We start from the raw sequence: 20,200 nt of genomic DNA, 5'->3' as shown, positions 1-20,200 counted from the left end.
TAATCACATAGAAATGATAGCCCGCCATAACAAAATCACATAACGGATCTTTATCACAATTACAAGGTAAACGCACTGTAATCCACTATTGTCTCAGCATTGCTTTTAAAAAAATATATTTTTCAAATAATGATCTATATAAGGTCGGCCAACAAACTAATCTCATAAATAGACATATTGTGAACTGAAATTCAAAGAGAGTGAAATCACAATGGTGTAAAAACTACTAATTTTATTGTCAATAGTAGTCTTCTTGGCCGACCTTATATAGGCCTTGATGTTCGTTTCCTTCAAATTTGTCAATTTTCTGAAACTACCAGTAAAAATGTATGTATGTTTTTATTAATATTAGTTTTATATGTCAGATTTCTTGATAGGCCTTAAAGTACCTTTACATATTAAATCTATTTTATCCTTATCCTCAGAATTGTCCAATCTCAATAAATTTACCTTAACCTTTTTATAGTAAAATTTATTTAGATTGGTAAATTATCAGGGTTTACCCTTGTGGAGATTTGGCATGTAAACGTACTTTTAGAGAAGGATACTCCAAAAAATGCATGGCAGAAGAATACAGGTAGATGCATCAACGCTTGGGAGCATTGATACATAAAAAAAAATTTAAATGTTTTTTCAAATATAAGTAGATGTTTATATGTTTTCTCATACTACGTCATTTGGAGGCTATTATAATTCGCGTTTTTCAACAATTTTTACAAATTTAAATAATTTTTCATTCAACATTTTCAATTCAAAAATTGGTCCCAGCAGCTGTGTCGACGCGTCTACCTATATTCTTCTACAATGAAAAAATGTTTTTATACTTCCAACGAAATAATTTTATTGTGACTTGTTAACTATCACAGTCAAAGTACATTACTTGCGAATATCTATATCTATTCACATGGGAATGATAGCTCATAACGAAAATTCATCATAATCACTGGGCAAGGCACGGCTATCGAGTGTCTGAAAAAAATCGAATTGGTAACAAATTTGCTCTGATTTTACATATATTTTGCGGAAACCGAGTATCACCTCGATTGTCAATTTACCATTCTCATCGAGTAAATTATCTATTCACATAAAAATGATAGCTTGTATTAAGGCGTCATAACGGAACATTATCATAATTACTGTCAAAGCATTGCTATTGTTAAGTGTTTCAAATATCATTATAATATTTATCATTGTTATTTTGTCATATGTTTCCCTTTTGCTTTCTCTCAATGTTTGTAAAAGTATAGAAATTTAAATATTTAAATATTATCAATTGCAGGCGTCGTTTTTTCTTGAATGGGAACGCGTTACGTTGGCAATAACTAAATTTATTGGTTGCTATCACTGCAATGTACAATAAAAAGAAGAAGACAAAAGGAGAGTACAAGCAAGTTCTAGTTTGAATTTGGTGGGAAAAGGTGTTATATCGTAGGTTTTTCTAACAGAAGTGCATAAAATAAAGAATTGTTGTGAAATTCCCGTACTATTTGCATTGGTAAGTCAATCTAAACATTTTTTTTGTAATTGGAATATCCATCTTTTATATATACTTATAAGAATTCTATGGAATTCTTTTCCATGAGTGGCGTTGCAAATTCTTGGTAAAGTAAAAAAAATAAAGTAAAACTATCATAGAAACAAATTCAGAATAATTTATTCCTGCTAACTGCATGCAAATGATATTTAAAAGAAATGTCCATGGCATACCAAATATAGAAAAGTATAATCCAATTTCCATCTAGTGATGATATCTAGAGGATCCTTTGGTAAAATCCAGTTTGAAATTCTGCGAAACACAATGCCGTGATCTTGAGTGCGGCCCAAGTCCCGTGTAGCAATACTATTGCCCAGGTCATGAGAATTTCTCTAGGTTATGTCCTACATCGGTTACGCGAAAAATTGTTTTAGATACCATACTTTTTGGAGAATCTTGAAACATTTTCACAAAACAGTTAAATGAACTCAAAAATCAGCTTGTTAGGGCTCCTAGAATATAATCACTGTAATTATAAAATATATTGATGCCTATGACGGTTTCATGTTCACCTTTGTATGGAAGCAACTGAAAAGTTGTAAGTGCATTCCAGGGTCTTTATAACAATAACTATATTGCTTTGGTTGGTTGCTAAAAACTGGTGGTAAAACTATGGGAAATATGGAGTACTAAGGTGTAGCTGTTGAAAGTTTTTATTTTTACCTGCAATCGGACCATAAACCAGATATTTCCGAAATTTCAAGACTTTCAAAGGATGTTTCAGATCATAAAAGTACAACAAAGTCTCTTGGGCGTTAAACAATGTTCTCTCCAGCTATTCAAAAGATCATACATACCTCCAAAATTTATTTGATGCCTATAAATTGTCTTCTATGCTCCTTTCTTTGGAACACTTTTGGGAAACTAATTTTATGGGCGATCTTTAGATAACGAAGAAAGTGAAGACCTATTGCAGGCCCTGGTTCAAAGCGACATCCAAACCTTGAACAACAGCATGGCTTTCTAAATTTCCACAAGACTTTCAAGATATTCGAAAGGCTTTCTAAATCTTCGAAAGATCACCCAGATTCTCAAAGAGATTAAAACCTTAAAAAACTTCAAAACCTCAAAAATGTTTTCAATTCAACCTCTAGCGTTTGGAAACTTAAAAAGATCTTTCAAAGTACAAACTTCAAGACCTTCTGGAAAATTTCTACAAGTCTTCGATATCATGTTCATTAATCTAGAATTTTCAAAATCTCTAAGGTGTTTGCGACATCCAAAAGTTCTTTAATTTCTCTAAAATTGTATTCAAAATTGTGAAAAGATTTTCTAGATTGGCACAAGGATGCCAGGGCCTTCGAAGACCTTGCAGACTTTCTTATATCGGCAATGTTTTTTCTTTTTTCATATCTGAAAAACAATGTTGATGGGATTTAATTTGGCTATCAGACTATTTTTCTTTATCGTTGCCAATCCATTTTAACAACCAAAAATTGCTGAAATTTGATACTTTGAAATCTGAACGCGTATTGTTCCAGAACCTGTAAGAATTTATTATTTTTGCCATTTTTATACCCTATACCACATTGTGGTAAAGGTATTATGTCTTTGTGCATTTGTATGTAGCGAGATAGACCCATTGTTACTTTTGAAGATCTTCATATATTAATTTTCTGAGTCTGTCCATGTATTTTTATGAACAAAATGCAGGTCGCATTTTTTATCCAATTGAAATTACATTTTCCAAAAAATATTTGTTTGGCCCAAGGACGAACCCTATTAAAATTGGTGAGAATCGGTTCAACTTTAGATATAGCTCCCATATATATCTTCAACCGATTTTGGGTTAATTGTGCACCAAATGGCCAATATCAGTCCAATTGACTTGAATTTTAGCACATCCGACCGAATTCAGTCTAGTAGCAAGTATTAGATATAGCTATAGCTCCCATATTTAGGTTTCATCCGATTTGGGGTTTTAAGTCCCTCAGATGTGTAATATTTGTAATATATTATTTGGTACAAGATAAATTATTTAGAACGTATTTTTGTTCTCTTCTAATTTGTATTGAGAACGGATCAGATTAGGATATAGCTCCCATATTTATTCGACATCAGGTTTATTGTGCACCAAAAGCAAAAATCAGTCCAAATGGACTGTATTTTGGCAATTCCGACTGAATTCATCCTAGTAACAATCACTTCAAATTTGGTGGAAATCAGATCAGATATAACTATAGCTCCCATATATATGTTTCATCCGATTTGGGGTTTTAGGTCCCTCAGGTTAGCAATATGCACTCCATAACAATAATATTTGGTACAAGATGTTAGATACAGCTCAGAAATAAGTGTTTCAAATTTTGTCAAGATCGGTTTAAATGTGGATGTAGCTCCCATGTATATTTTCAACCGATTTCAGGTTTTTTGTGCAAGTGCTTCAAATTTTGGTGATAATCGGTTCAGGTATAGCTATAGCTCCCAAATATATATGTTTTATCCGATTTTGTGTTAAAGTCCCTTGCATGCGTAATATGCACTCCACAACAATAATATTTGATACCGGACATTAGATACTGCTCGAAAATGCCTCTGCCAAATTTTATCGACATCATGTCATGTCGAAGACATATCATGCACTATAGCAATGTTATTTGGTTCATAGTTGGTATGATATACTTCACATAAATTCCCAATATAAACTTTTTTGTTACGTGAGCGTGTAGGGTATCATATAGTGAGCCCTCCCGACTTTCGACCTTTCTTTACTGGTTTTAATATGATACAGGGAATATCAGTTATAGCGGTAAAAATTACGAATACTTCTTGCATTAATATTTTAAAGAGCAATTTTTTTGAATTTTGAGGGTCTCAATGGGTTATTGTCATTATAAATTTATCGTAAATAGTATTAAAATATACCTCAAATAAATCATGATACGTTATATTCCCGCGAAAAAAGTCTCTAATGCTGCCAATCAGTTGCTTCTTTTTTGTCTCATAAGCAACGTATCCTTGGTAACAAATCAAAGTGATTCGTTTAAATTGTTATTTAATTTCCATTGGCGGAGTAATAAGAATTCTTCATAAGAAAAAAATGGTGTTATGTATCTGTTTGGGTCCCAAAAGATCGGGTAAAACACATTTGCTGAAAGCCCTACAAGATATTGAACAAGTTGATGATAATTCCTTTTCGACTCCCACAATTGGTACGAATATTTACAATATTGTGTTTCCCATTGATACCAATGGAGATGACAACAAACCGAAACCACCTCCACCACCAGCAACTGAAACGGATGACAATGAAAATAAAACGGCGGAGAAGAGAAAGAAAAAATTACCTCCTCTAAAGTCAATACGTGTTTTGGAAATTGGTGGAGCTATGGCACCCATATGGCGCCAGTATTTCAATGATGTCAAGAAACTAATGTATGTTGTGGATACATCGAATTTGTGTCAAATATCGGCAGCAGGTGAGTTGTAAAAATATCTTTTATTTATTTTGTAATAATGTTTCCTATTTTCAGGTGTTCTCTTCTATTCCATCTTGGCTGAGCCGCGTTTGCAAAAGGTACGCATTCTATTGGTATTGTCCAAAATGGATTATGCCTATCGCCAGATGCGCAATGAGGCCTTGCTAATGCTACAAATGTCCAAGTTGAAAAGAGAAATTAGGCAAAATATTACAATTGTTGAAGTTAGCCCTGTGACAAAAGTTGGTCTAGATGGCATTTACAATTGGCTGAAAATACCTTAAATCACAAATTCTACAACTTTATTTAACACATCTATAGATAGTGAAAGATATATCATGATATATACACACTGGAATAAATTATAATTTATAATGTTCATCCATATATTTTAAGTTGGTTTCAACTTCTTCCGATTCGGGCATAACATCTTTGGCAGCACTCAAATAGGATTTTGCCTTCAGTATATCACCCGTATAGGCAGCCAAAACCGAGAGATTATTGAGGGCAGCTCCATTCCTGGCATCGGAGGTGAGGCAGAGTTGTAGACATCGCTTGGCCAAATTGAAGTCACCGGTGGTCTGAAAGGGGAACATCATATGGAATTATTGAATTTATATGACATTTGAAATGATGCAACTTACAATTGCAACAAAGCTAAGATTATACCAAATATCGGCTTTTTGTTCCGATGTCTTGGCCGTTAGAAGGGCTCTCTGAAAGCAGGGTAAAACCAATTCAATTTGACCTCCATACAGGCAACACAAACCAATGTTGCAATACAGCTCACACGAATGAACGCCCAGGGATAAAATGCGCCTGAAATTAGATTAGATGGACAAAATTGTTAATTACAAGTTGGAAAAAAATGGTAAAAGAATTTAAGATATTGAAAAAAGCGGAAAGATATTGAAAAAAGCGGAAAGATATTGAAAAAAGCGGCATCATATGACTTCGATAAGGGATATTTTAAAAAAAATATTTATTGCAGCATAGAATACCGGACCGAGTTTCAACAAATGGTAAAATTCGGTTGAATATGAACAAATCTATTCTAGTTGGGCTGATATTACATATATGGGGAGCAATATCTGTAAAATCGGATGAAGATGTATATCGAAGCTATATAAAAATCTGAACCGATCTCTGGTGGCCGGTATCAAATATCATTGTTGTGCATATTGCGCATGTGAGGGACTTTAACACCAATTCGGATGAAGCATATATATAGGAGCTATATTTATATCAGAACCAAAATTTGAAGCACTTGCTTTTAGGTCGAAATCCGTCGGAAGAGTCAAAATTCGGTCCACTTGGACTGATATTAGCCATTATTTGAACAAATAACCTGAAATCGGATTAAGGATATATATATATGGGAGCTATATCCAAATCTTAACCGGTAAAATTTGGAAGAAGTATTTCCAAGCTCTATAAGATATCTGGTACCAAATATCATTGTTGTCGAATGCATATTACGCATATAAGTCCCTGAAACACCAAACCAGATGAAACATATATATGGCAGCTATAGCTATATCTGAAACGATTTTCACCAAATTTGATGTACGTACTTTCTTTTAGACTAAATTCGGTCGGTCATTTGGACTGATATTGGCCATTTGATGTACATTAACCCGAAATCGGGTGAAGATATGTATGGGTGCTATATCCAAATTTGAAGCGATCTTGATACAACTTAGCAGAGGTATATCTGGGCTGCATCTGATGCCAAACATCATTCTTGTGGGGTGCACATTACGAATGTGGGGGATTTAAACACCAAATCGGATGAAACAAATATATGAGAGCTATAGCTATATCTGAACCGATTTTAACTAAATTTGTCGAACTTGCTTTAGACTGAATTCGGTTTGTACTGATATTGGCCATTTGGTGCACAATTAACCCGAAATCGGTTGAAGATATATGGGAGCTATATCTAAATCTGATCCGATTATCACCAATTTCAATAGGGTTCGTCCTTGGGCCAAACAAATATAGTTTATAAAATTTCATCTCATTCGGATAATAAATGCGACCTTCATTTTGTTCACAAGAATGCATGGACGGACGGACTGACATGCATATATAGACTTAGGAAGTGATTCTATGAAGATCCTCAAAAGTAGCTTTGGGTCAATCTGGCTTTCTTCTTCATGTTACAAACAAATTTACAAAGACATAACACCCTTACCACTATCTGGTGTAGGATATTGTAATTGTATGATTGCCTGAATATGCCTTTCTGATTTCACAATCGGAATGTATATCCAAATTCAATAAAGCATTGCACTTCCAGTCAAGTCAAATTTTCGTTAGTCTAATGAAGAATCCCAGTCTTCATTTGTGAGGTTGACATGACAAAGAAAATATCTTATTTAATTTGCTCTTGACCCGATTAGGCCGATTATCTAAGTTCCTAAGGGTCCTTTGGAAAACTTGTTCCTTGCTGATTTGTTCTTTACTTAACGATCCTAAGAATTTTTAAAAAGTTCAAATTTTCAGAATATAAATTAAGAAGGAGCATTTGTTTCAGACCAGTCGTTTTAACCCCCATTCAAATCTACTTCTTAACCGGCAAATATTTGATTTTAAATTGCCTTCACTTAAATATAAAACCCCCTCTATTGAAAATACTGCTTCTCCATTTGGTACCTGTAATACATTAGCGCCATTTCGGGATTATTATCGTAGAAATAATTCAAAGCAATACAAGCCAGTGCCTCAATGTTGATGGGATTTAATTTGGCTATCAGACGATACATTTGCATGGAATCCTCCACTTTCGACATTGCATCCAGCAGACGTCCCTGTTCAATGCGAAATGTCACATCGAATGGATGACGATCTACAGCAGATTGTATCAAAACCATTGCCTGTTCCAGCTGATCCAAGCGCTGATATAGGCGAGCCAACAAAATATACGTATCGGGATGTTGAAAATTTGTCAACGACTGCTGCAGATATGTTTCAGCTTTACGAGGATATTTCAAAGCCAGTAGGCAGCGACCCATTTGCTGTTGCCACCACCATTCATCACAACTGGCCAGCGAACGTAACGATGCCGAGGAACCTCTTTTTTGTTTATGCACCTCCATAACAGCCTCGCACAGCGAATAGGCTTTCAACACATCCGCCTCGTGATAGTATAGGAACTGAAATAGGGCCTTGACCAGAACTTTGCGTTCCGCGTAAATTGTGGGATTTAGACGAGAGGCCTGATACAAAGGGGCTGTGGCATCGCCTATTGTAAAAGCGGCCGCCGAGGTGGCTCTCACTCGAGATGCGGTGCCACAGCGGGAGGCAGGCCGACCTCCCATTGAAGAACCTGGCCGACTAAGGCCACTGGTACCGGGACGTGCCTGTGGGGAAGAAAAACAATAGTATTTACGTACAGGAATTTTTGTGTTACATTTATTTCTCCTTACCATTCCTGATGTTGGCCTACTGCCCAGACTAGATGATAGGCTACGTCTGGCCCCATCACTTCCAGCTGTTCTTTGACCCCTCGACACTGCTGTCGCACTGCGTAGGTTACTGGTACTTGGCCGTGGTATAAAAGCGGTTTTTATCGATGTTCCCGGTCGTGCTGTTGTGGCAATGCGCTCAAATTCAACTTCTTCATTGACTAAACATTTTTGAAATAAAAAGAATGGTTGAGAATTTTAGATTTTTTGGATTTTTGTTTATATAGGACAATATTTTAAAATGTATAAGAAGTGAAGGAGATGTATTGAATTATCTATAGTCATTGTGTGTGGGGCTAGAGCTAGAATTCTAAAATAGGGATTTTGAATAACTATTTGCTTTTTTTATACCCTCCACCATAGTATGGAGGGTATATTAAGTTTGCCATTCCGTTTGCAAAATTTTACTTAAATTTATGTCATTTAAAATGGGCCATTGGTATTGAAAATGGATCATGTATGTCCACGTTTTGGTATATCATCTATATAACCACCCTATTTTCGGTATTTTGGTGATTTAAGCGACATTATTCATCGGAAATGATTCAAATTTGGTATTTGAATTTCGTAATGGATACTAAGGCATATGCCAGAAAATTGTCCGTGCAGGTCCTCGCCTTCGTATAGGCCCCAAATAACGGTACCTCCCGATATTCGGTATTTTGATGATTTTAGCGGCATTTGAAGTTCGTAATGGCATTTTAAGTTCGTAATGGATACTATGGCCTATGACAGAAAATTGTCTGTGCAGGTCTACCTTTTGGTATAGCCCCATATAATGGTACCTCCCTATATTCGGTATTTTAATGATTTTATCTACATTATTCTCCGGAATCGTTTCAAATTTGGTATTCGAAGTTCGTAATAGATACTAAAGCCTAAGACCGTAAAATGTCTGTGCAGGTCCACGTCTTCGTGTAGCCCCTTTATAACGGTACCTGCTGAGATTTGGATTTTAGCGGAACTAACTGTTTTTTTTACTTGTTTAACAATTCACTTTGTCTTTGTTGAGAGCACCCTGATCATCACTTTTTTAAAGAATATATTTAGCCTCCCATTATTGAGAGCCCTTATACCGAATTTCAATGGCCCATTTACAGAAGAACAGAGATATAGTAACGATTTTCTTTAAGTTGTCTATTCAATGTTCTACTTAGAAGTCCCTTCTTTCCAAGAGTACATATGGTCCGTTTAGCATTTCATACGATGTCCTTAATCGAGTTTTTTAAACATTTTTACAGATGTCTTCAAGTTGTTTTATCGTGGATTTGTTGAGAAATTATTGTAAATATTTTCCTCCCTTCATGTTTTTAATATCAGATTTTTGTGATTCATGAATGGCGTTTCCTCAACCCTTCCATAAACAGCCCTTTTTGGCTGAGAAGTTCCTTTTGCTATGAGATGTCACTTTTGAGGTTATATGAGAAGGGCCTTTTATGAGGACTCACTATTGACCTACTATAATAAGTCCTGTCAGAACTTTTATAATAAGTACCTTCTGGTTTTCCGTAAGAAGTCTCTTTTGGGTTTCTATAAAAAGTACTATCTGGTGGTTCATAGGGAGTCACTTCTGACCTCTAGTTTATTCTGGCATTTCATAAGAAGGCTCATCTGATAAGAACTCAGTTTTAGCCTTTCGTATGACGTTCTGTTTATCTTTTCAACATTGTCCCTTGCGGCCTTCCATTGCGATTTGCACCAGGCCTTTATAAGAAATCCTTTTAGAGCTACTATAAAAACTCCTGGGCTTTAATAAAGAGGTCCTTCCTACACTTTTAAGATGCATCTTCAGGCCTTCTACGGGAATCATCCTTATAAAAATCACTCTCTGGTCTCCTTAAGACGTAGTCCTGAAAAAGGCCTTCAATGAGAAGTCTCATCTGGCCTTCCGTAATAAAAAGGTCCGTCGGGTTGTTTAGAAGAAGTAACTTTTGGCATTCTATAATAAGTCAATTCTGGCATTTATTAAGAAGGCCCATCTGGCATCTGATAAGAAGTCCGTTTGTTTTAGCCATTCATTTAAATTTCCGGTCTTCCATAGAATTTGACGCTGGGCTTCATAAGAAGTCCCCTCAGGTCTACTATAAAAACTCCTGGACTTTAATAGAAGCTCCTTCTCATCTTTTTAAGATGCATTTTCTGACCTTCGACGAGAAGCTCCCTCATAAAAAGTACTTTCTGACCTTCTTAAGACTTTCATAAGAAGACCTGAAGAGGGTCATTCATTAGAAGTTCTTTTTTGCTTTATTATTCCCTTCTTTTCGCCTTACCTTTTAAAGATGCATCATCTGGCCTTCTACGAGAATCCCTTTAAGTGCTTTCTGACTCAAAAGAAGGCCTTCTACAGGAAATCTCATCTGGCCTTCCGTAATAAAAAGTTACATCTGGTTGTTCATAAGAAGTCACTTCTGGCATTCTATGATAAGTAAATGCTGGCATTTCATAGAAAACTCAAGCTTTTTTGTAGTTTTTTAAAAAATGCCCTTCCGGTCTTCCATAGAATTTACTTCTGGCCTCCAAAAATAAGTCCTTTCAGACATATAATAAAAAACTCCTGGTCTTTAATAAGAAATTCCTTTTCATTTCTTTAAGATGCTTTTGGACTTTTATAAGAAGTACATTCGGCTCTATCTAAATTACTTTTTACCTTTCAATAATAAGTTTGTTCTGGCACTGTATATGAAGTCCCTTCCGACCTTCCATAGAACGTTGTTTTGGACGTTTTTAAGAAATATGTAAAAGTCCACTTTTGCCTTCCACAAGACCTGACCTGACACTCTATATGAAATCTCTTTAAATTCTCCTATGGGGTATTATGTGACTTTCTATAAGAAGGCTTTTCTGGCCTTTTCTAAAAAGTCCTTTCTGGCCTATAAGATAATAAAATTTCCAACAAAAAATAAATAAAAAATGTCATCTCTAATATGAAATTATGACCACCAGCATAACTATTCTTTTTTCCTTTAACATCACAAACTAATACAATTTATGAGTGACGAGAAGAAGGCACCAAAGAACGGCGGTCATAAACTGACATTCGACCGTACCAACAGCCAATAAGCATATCTTATGAAAACAATGGCAAGGTAAAGAACAGAAAAAAGTGCATTCTATCCCAGCGCTTTTTATAAGAAGTCCTCATTGATGCCATGAAATGTTTATGAAAAGAGATCCATATTTTTACAAAGAAAAACCACAAAGTAATAGAATCTTCTTTACTATGTAGCCAGCGACTGAGCGAATGAGTGAGTGGAGTGCTGGACAGCGAGAAGATTGTATCTGTGGCGAATGGTGGTGGATTTAGCAATCAAAGCAAATGGTAGATGCATTGGATGCATGGTTGAATGGTCGTCGTCCTAAAACCTTTACAGAGCCTGTGCTAACAAATTACATGTATGTAGCCATGTATGTTTGCCGAAAACACTTATACTTAATTATGATGATAAACACATAAACCTTAACCTCAAGAAGAATTTAATCCAACAATATGACCGACATTCTTGCCATTGCTAGCCTAGCCACCAGCAAAAAAAAAAACATCGTCGTCGTCGTGGTCGTCACAAGTCAAGCTTAAAATTTTTCTACGTTTAGCAGAGAAATTAAAAAAAAAACTGAGACGGGTTCGATCGACTGAAATTCACCCTTCATATTTTTAGGCATAGGCTAGGAAGTATTTTAAAAAATTTCAGTTTATAGAAATGGACCTTGCTTTGAAAGGTCTTATAGAAGGTTCTTATAGAAGACCAGTAGGTCTTCTTATACAAGTACAGTAGGTCTTCTTATAGAAGTCCAGTAGGTCTTATAGAAGACCAGTAGGTCTTCTTATAGTAGGCCAGTAGGTCTTCTTATGGAAGACCAGTAGTCCTTCTTATAAAAGACGAGTAGATCTTATGGAAGACCATCAGGTGTTCTTATAGAAGACCAGTAGGTCTTCTTATAGAAGACCAATAGGTCTTCTTATAGAAGACCAGTAGGTATTCTTATAGAAGACCATTAGGTCTTCTTATAGACGACCAGTAGGTCTTCTTATGGAAGACCAGTAGGTCTTCTTATAGAAGACCAGTAGGTCTTCTTATAGAAGATCAGTAGGTCTTCTTATAGAAGATCAGTAGGTCTTCTTATAGAAGATCAGTAGGTCTTCTTATAGAAGACCAGTAGGTCTTCTTATAGAAGACCAGTAGGTCTCCTTATAGAAGACCAGTGGATCTTTTTATAGACGACCAGTAGGTCTTCTTATAGAAGATCAGTAGGTCTTCTTATGGAAGACCGGTAGGTCTTTTTATAGACGACGAGTAGGTCTTCTTATGGAAGACCAGTAGGTCTTCTTATGGAAGACCAGTAGGTCTTCTTATAGAAGACCAGTAGGTCTTCTTATAGAAGATCAGTAGGTCTTCTTATGGAAGACCGGTAGGTCTTCTTATAGAAGACCAGTAGGTCTCCTTATAGAAGACCAGTGGATCTTTTTATAGACGACCAGTAGGTCTTCTTATGGAAGACCAGTAGGTCTTCTTATAGAAGATCAGTAGGTCTTCTTATGGAAGACCGGTAGGTCTTTTTATAGACGACCAGTAGGTCTTCTTATGGAAGACCAGTAGGTCTTCTTATAGAAGATCAGTAGGTCTTCTTATGGAAGACCGGTAGGTCTTCTTATAGAAGACCAGTAGGTCTCCTTATAGAACACCAGTGGATCTTTTTATAGAAGACCAGTGGATCTTCTTATAGAGGACCAGTAGGTCTTCTTATAGAAGACCAGTAGATCTTCTTATAGAAGACCAGTAGATCTTCTTATAGAAGACCAGTAGGTCTTCTTATAGAAGACCAGTTGGTCTACTTATAAAGACTAGTTGGTCTACTTATAAAGACCAGTAGGTCTTCTTATAGAAGACGAGTAGGTCTTCTTATAGAAGACCCGTAGGTCTTATAGAAGGTCAGTAAGTCTTACAGGAGACTAGTAGGTCTTCTTATAGGATACCAGTAGCTCTTCTTATAGAAGACAAGTAAATCTTCTCCTTTAGAAGACCAGATATAGTTTTGGAAACATTCCTCAAGGATCAAACGATTGTAGGGTACCTTGAAAATTATTTTTTTCTCCTCCTTATAGGAGTAGGTCTTATAGAATCCAGTAGGTATTCTTATAGAGGACCACTAGCTCTTCTTATAAGAAGACCAGTATATCTCTATTAGAAGACCATTGTAGGGTACCTTGAAAATAGTTTTTTTTTTCTACTCCTCCTAACCACATTACAGCAACCGCCGTCATGTTGATGTTGACGACGACGACGATGATACAAACGAACCGAACAAAAAAATGGACATTGGGGATGTAACCAACTGTGGTGGTGCCTAGTGGCGGCTAGTGATGGTATGCCGGCCTCTTAAAAAAATGCCGGGCTCTTAGAATGGAATTGGTCAACAACATAGTGGTTGTGTTGAGCGAGACGAAGGAGGGAAGAGACGAGGTTACAGCAGCAGTGGCCGGCCGGCAGTAATATAAGCATCTTAAATGTTTGGAGGCACGCATCCAAAAAGTATGCGCATATTTAAGTTGACGATGCCAGGTTGGGCCATGCCAAGCCATGCCAGGGCAGTTGGCATTCAGGCAGTTGTTGTCGCCGCCGTAGTCGTCGTCATATCGTAGTATCTCTTTATTATTGTTGCTCGTTGTTGTAGTAGTTGGTGTTGTTGTACATATAGTACTGCCCACATTCCATTCTGTTCAATCACCTTGAAAAAATCTTGAATATCTTTTGGTTTTTATTGTTATTGTTGTTGGTTGCTGTTTTTTGGTTCTTCATTGAAAACTAAACTGAAAACAGCGCAAAATTCTGGATTCATTTTGATGCTTGTAAAAATGTTCTTACATTGTTGTTGTTGTTGCACAACATTCTTTCGTTTTTGCTGTAATGCATTTGAAGCGAATTAGTTTTGGGGTTAAAGGATTTTCTGTTGGAAATGTATTTAAGAAGGCAAGGAAAGAATTGTTGGAAGACAGAATGGAAGTCTTGATGAAGGCCAGAAAGCACTTTTTTTGAGACCAGAAAATAATTCTTACTGAGGGCCAGAAGAGACTTCTTACTAAAGGGGCAGAAGGATATATTGTGATACCTTTGGCAGCTCTTTTTACGGAACGTCTGTAATAATTTCTTAGGTAAGACCAGAAGGGGCTTCTTTAGACTTCTTGGACTTCTTATACAACTTCAGAATCAGATAGTATCGTAACCATCTCTTTGTATTTGTAAATTTACCTTACTTACGGGAGGATCAATAAATTTTAAAGAAAAGTCATGTCTAGAAAAACTTCCGATAAGATCCTTAACACAAAGGACAATCATTCTTAAACAAGTCCACAATTAAGCCACATTTGTACAAATTCTTGAAAAAATCACGACTTGAAGCTGGCTAAATTTAAGGACCACAAACAATCGAAATACACAAAAAGGATATTTGAAAAATAGCAAAACAATTACCATTAAGGACCGTGTTAAAAAAACTGCTTTAATTCTTAAGAAATCTGTCATTGAGGCTGGATTTAGAAAAACTCTTTCCAAAGATCTTTAAAAAGTTCACTATTAAAGGCCCCAAATTAAATACCTCAAAGGAAGCGGCACCAAAATTGTGACTCAATATTTATTAAATTCTCGAAATATTCTAGTTTTTGGGCCTTGAAGGGGTCTGCAAAAACTCTTTAACAAATCACGTTTAGGGAGCTTAAAAGGAGTGCACAAAAAGGCTGCGAGGGAGACCAGAAAAAAATATTATGAAATTGCATTTCACAAAAATTAAGTTTAAGGACCTTGAGGATACCGGCAAATTTCTTTATAAAAAGACTGTTAATAAGTGCACCTACCTTCTTTAAAAAAATTCAAGTTTAGGATTCTTAGGGAGACCAGAAAAATTCTTCATTTAAGGACGCTTAAGGATTTCCTAAAACATAACATCCACACAAACGACCTTAAAAGGAGGCTGCAAAAACCTTTCAAAATCTTGTTTACGATGTTTAAGGAAGAGGCCGCCAAAGGCCAAAAAATCAAAGTTTCAGGACTTTGAGGAATGTAAAATAATTTTTTTATTTGCTTTTAAAATTCCCATTCAATGACGCTGAGGAAGGAGAAAGTAATGACAGTAAAAATAACAAAAAACTTATTTAAAATGTCCACATTTTAGGACTTGAAGGAGAACAGAAAAAAATAAAAATAAGATCCAAACAAAATTTTAATTAGGATTTTTAATTAAGATTTTTTTAAATATCCAAGTTTATGGACTCGAGGAGGTTGGTGGGATCTACAACATTTTCTTAAAGAATAAATATTTAAGGCCTTGAAGGAACTCTCGAACTTTTTTTAAAGTATCCACTTTTAAGGAAGCTAGAAAATTCTTTAACAAAAGCACGTTTAAAATTCCTGAGGGAGGTTTGGAGAATTCTTCAAGAAAATTCACGTATAAGAGCCTCAAAGAAGGCTAGAAAAATTCAATAAATATTAAGGATCTAGAAGGAGGCTAGAAAAATTATTAAAAAAACACATTTAAGGACTTTGGAGGAAGCTAGAAACATCCTTTAAAAAATAATGTTTAAGAACCTTAAAGAAGGCCCAAAATGATTTTAAAATTCAGGCCAGAAAAATCCACGTTTAAGGACCTTGAGAGAGGCCAAAAAGGGTTTTTAAAATCCTTACAGGAGGTCACACGAATACTTGAAGAAATCTACATTTAAAGATATCGAAGGAGGCTAGACAAATTCATTAAAAATCCATGTTTAAGGTCCTCAAAGGAGGCCAGAAAAATTCCTTAAAAAATCTACGTTTAAGGATCAAGAAGCTAAAAATTGTACAAAAAAACCACTTTTATTGATCCTGAAGGAGTTCTCAAGAATCGTTCTAAAAATCCACATTTTAGGATCTTGAAGAAGGTCACAAAAAATCATGGAAAAGCCACGTTTAAAGAGCTTTAAGGAGTGGTGGGTGGCCTCCTTTGAAGAATATAAAAGAGGCCAACATTTGTTTGACAGAACCGCGTTTGAGGATCCTTAATGAGGCCACACACATTTTTTAATAATTCACGTTTAAAGACCTTGAAGGAGGCTAGAAAAATTCTTTAAGTAATTGCATGTTTGAAGAAGCGCTTGAAGAAGCCCACAAAAATTCTTTAACAAATATGGTAGGATCTTTAAAGAGGTCTAAAGATTCTTAGCATGTTCACGTGAAAGGACCTTAAGGACAAATTTTACAAAAACACAAAATTTACAAAAACACAATGGCCACACCAATTGCTTACATTAAAGTAGGCCTAGATATTCTTAAAAAAATATGCTTTCAAGTTTCTCGAGGAAGGTTTTGGAAACATTCACTTTTAAGGATTTTCGAGGGGGCAACAAAAATTTATTAAAATATCCAGAATTCAGGTCCTACAGAAGGCTAAAGCTTGAAACTTAAACCTCTTTCAAATTGTAATACTCATTTTTTTTTTTTGATACCGAACCTTTTTTTTGCCTCTCCTCCTTGCTTTCCCTCCTTCCTCGAAGAATATTCAGTCCCTTTTTTACCTGAACCTGACTACTTTAAATTTATATGAGTTGCATATTTTTTGAAAATATCAATTAATTCTCGGTAGCAGTGTTATTAAAAAAGCCCATCATTAATTCTTGTTTTGTGAAAGCCCTAGGGCGAGGACAGACGGATGGACCCGGACAATTTCCCAAAAAACACATTGTTGATTACCAAGGAGGAGACTCTGGGCAGATTCAGGGCGATGTCTACATACCAGCATCATCGGCATCATTTGTTTCCAAGTCATCAATGTAGATGCGTTGCGTAAGTGCGCGCATTTTTAATTGCCAAACGCCTTCCATCATCCACGTGGGCATAACGCTAAAGGACGACGATGATGACGATGTGGCTCCTGTATGGCCCCAAGATGAGTTCAAGTTTGTGTTAGAGGTAGTAAATGATGATGCAGACCCTGTGGTAGTTGCCGAGTTGCTGATGGTGCTACTGCTGTTCACATTGTTGCCATAAATTCCTCGCTGCTGTCTACCCTTGATGGCGCCCATGCGTTGCAAATTGCTACTGTAACGTTGAACGTTGTTGCCAGCACTGCTGCTACTGTTGTTACTTATGTTACTGCCTCCCCGACCGCCACCTCCCCCAGTGTGGTATACATTCGAGACAATGCCTGGTGGCTGCTGTTCAGCAGAAATATTGTAGTTCGACTGCCTTGGATTGGCCGCTTCTTCGCCATCGGCCTTCTCCTCCCCCTCCTGATCTGGTGGCGTATTGAACATTTGGACATTATTTTCGTGACCTGCTTGCAACATTACATTGCACACCTCAACACATTTTTCATAATTTCGACGTCGATACAGGGAGACAGCTTTGAAATATTGCAATTCCAGACTGGCCAATGATTTCTCAATGGAGACGGGTGCCGCCGTCGCCGTCGTTGTTGTTCTCTGGAGTAGACCAGTAATATCAGACGTTGCTGTTGTTGGCGTCGATTCATCGTCATCTGCTGCAGCAGCGGCAGGAATATTATCATCATCATTATTCATAATATTTGTTTTAAATTCTTTGGAATGTCGGACTGTGGCTGGGGCCATCATCGTCAGCATAATTTCGCCTCTCTTCTTTTTTCGTTTTTGTTGTTGTTTTTGGCGTCTGTCGCTTTTTAGACGTCCTTCGATTTGTTGCAAATGGCCAAAGAAAACAAAAAAGCGACAAAAACAATTTTTTGGAATTGATTGTTGGTTTGTGCGCTATTATTCTTAACTTGGCTGGTTCTGGTTCTTCTCCGCTGCACCACCACTACCAACCATTCTTTGAGTCTCTTGGCGATATCTTTGTTTTTTTTCTTTATTGGAATTTTAAGACCGGATGTTGAATGATTTTGTGGTCTTTTTTGATTTGAGTTTGAGCCATTTTCATTTCGAATTCGAAGTTAGGGTCAGAATTATGTTTATGTTTCTTTTATTAATCGTTTTTTGGGAAAAAATTAACACTTTTTCACAATTCCACTTTTCCGACTGGGTTTTGTTTTTTTTCCTGCGTACTTTCCTGTGAGTGGCCACAAATGCTGTCATGGGTTACCATGGCGACCATAGGGTAGCAGGAATGATGGACATTTGAATTTGGCCTGGGGGTTGAAATGTCAGCAGCAACAGTCATAAAATGTAATTAAATGTTTCATTTTTCAAACGGAACAAAAACCATTATAAAATAATATGTATATAAGTATGGGGGTCGAATGATTGGGGGTCATGGTCAGATTACACTGACCTGTAATTAGTTGGATGAAAATAAAAAATAACAAAATTTCATTAAAAATCTAATTTGACCATTTTTAAAGAATTTTTCTAGCCTCCTTCAAGCTCCTTAAACGTAATTTTTTTAAAGAATTTTTCTAACCACCTTCAAGCTCCTTAAACGTAAATTTTTTAAAGAATTTTTCAAACATCCTTCAAGCTCATTAAACGCGGATTTTTTAAAGAATTTTTCAAGCCTCCTTCAAGCTCCTTAAACGTGGATTTTTTTAAGAATTTTTCTAGCCTCCCTCAGTACCCTTAAACGTGGATTTTTTTAAAGAATTTTTCTAGCCTTCTTCAATCTCCTTAAACGTGGACTTTTTAAAGAATTTTTCTAGCCTCCTTCAATCTCCTTAAACGTGTTTTTTTTAAAGAATTGTTATAGCCTGCCTCAGTCCCCTAAAACGTGCATTTTTTAAAGAATTTTTCTAGCCTCCCTCAGTACCCTTAAACGTGGATTTTTTAAAGAATTTTTCTAGCCTTCTTCAATTTCCTTAAACGTGGATTTTTTAAAGAATTTTTCTAGCCTCCTTCAATCTCCTTAAACGTGTTTTTTTAAAGAATTTTTCTAGCCTCCCTCAGTCCCCTAAAACGTGCATTTTTAAAATAATTTTTCTAGCCTCCCTCAGTACCCTTAAACGTGGATTTTTTAAAGATTTTTTCTAGCCTCCCTCAGTACCCTTAAACGTGGATTTTTTAAAGATTTTTTCTAGCCTCCCTCAGTACCCTTAAACTTGGATTTTTTAAAGATTTTTTCTAGCCTCCCTCAGTACCCTTAAACTTGGATTTTTTAAAGATTTTTTCTAGCCTCCCTCGGTACCCTTAAACTTGGATTTTTTAAAAAATTTTTCTAGCCTCCCTCAGTACCCTTAAACGTGGATTTTTTAAAGAATTTTTCTAGTCTCCCTCAGTACCCTTAAACGTGGATTTTTTAAAGAATTTTTCTAGCCTCCCACAGTATCCTTAAACGTGGATTATTTAAAGAATTTTTCTAGCGTCCTTCCAGTTCCTTAAACGTGGATTTTTTAAATAATTTTTCTAGCCTCCCTCAATATCCTTAAACGTGGATTATTTAAAGAATTTTTCTAGCGTCCTTCCAGTTCCTTAAACGTGGATTTTTTAAAGAATTTTTCTAGCCTCCTTCAAGCTCCTTAAACGTGGATTTTTTTAAAGAATTTTTCTAGCCTCCCTCAGTAACCTTTAACGTGGATTTTGTAAAGAATTTTTCTAGCCTCCCTCAGTAACCTTTAACTTGGATTTTTTAAAGAATTTTTTTAGCCTCCCTCAGTAACCTTTAACGTGGATTTTGTAAAGAATTTTTCTAGTCTCCCTCAGTACCCTTAAACGTGGATTTTTTAAAGAATTTTTCTAGCCTCCCTCAGTACCCTTAAACGTGGATTTTTTAAAGAATTTTTCTAGCCTCCCACAGTATCCTTAAACGTGGATTATTTAAAGAATTTTTCTAGCCTCCCTCAGTAACCTT

At 36.0% G+C, this 20,200-nt stretch overlaps 2 protein-coding genes across 2 annotated transcripts; one reads left to right on the top strand and one right to left on the bottom strand.

Moving 5' to 3' along the window:
* The first annotated feature begins 4,450 nt into the window (after positions 1-4,450).
* Positions 4,451-5,340, top strand: LOC101892061 (ADP-ribosylation factor-like protein 16). The gene is made up of 2 exons (XM_005188541.4): positions 4,451-4,953; positions 5,008-5,340. The coding sequence occupies exons 1-2, from the start codon at positions 4,575-4,577 to the stop codon at positions 5,235-5,237; spliced, it is 609 nt and encodes a 202-aa protein (XP_005188598.2). The 5' UTR covers positions 4,451-4,574; the 3' UTR covers positions 5,238-5,340.
* On the bottom strand, positions 5,190-18,485 carry LOC101892233 (tetratricopeptide repeat protein 8). Its single transcript, XM_020038568.2, has 5 exons — positions 17,181-18,485; positions 8,385-8,584; positions 7,612-8,318; positions 5,598-5,772; positions 5,190-5,534 (listed from the first exon to the last, which is right to left on the bottom strand). Exons 1-5 carry the CDS (start codon positions 18,025-18,027, stop codon positions 5,316-5,318), a joined length of 2,148 nt encoding a protein of 715 aa, XP_019894127.2. The 5' UTR covers positions 18,028-18,485; the 3' UTR covers positions 5,190-5,315.
* Positions 18,486-20,200: the final 1,715 nt, after the last annotated feature.

The sequence above is a fragment of the Musca domestica genome, unplaced genomic scaffold (genome assembly GCF_030504385.1).
Source record: "Musca domestica strain aabys unplaced genomic scaffold, Musca_domestica.polishedcontigs.V.1.1 34, whole genome shotgun sequence".
NCBI classification, from domain to species: Eukaryota; Metazoa; Arthropoda; class Insecta; order Diptera; family Muscidae; genus Musca; species Musca domestica.
This window is presented reverse-complemented; position numbering and strand designations above follow the sequence as displayed.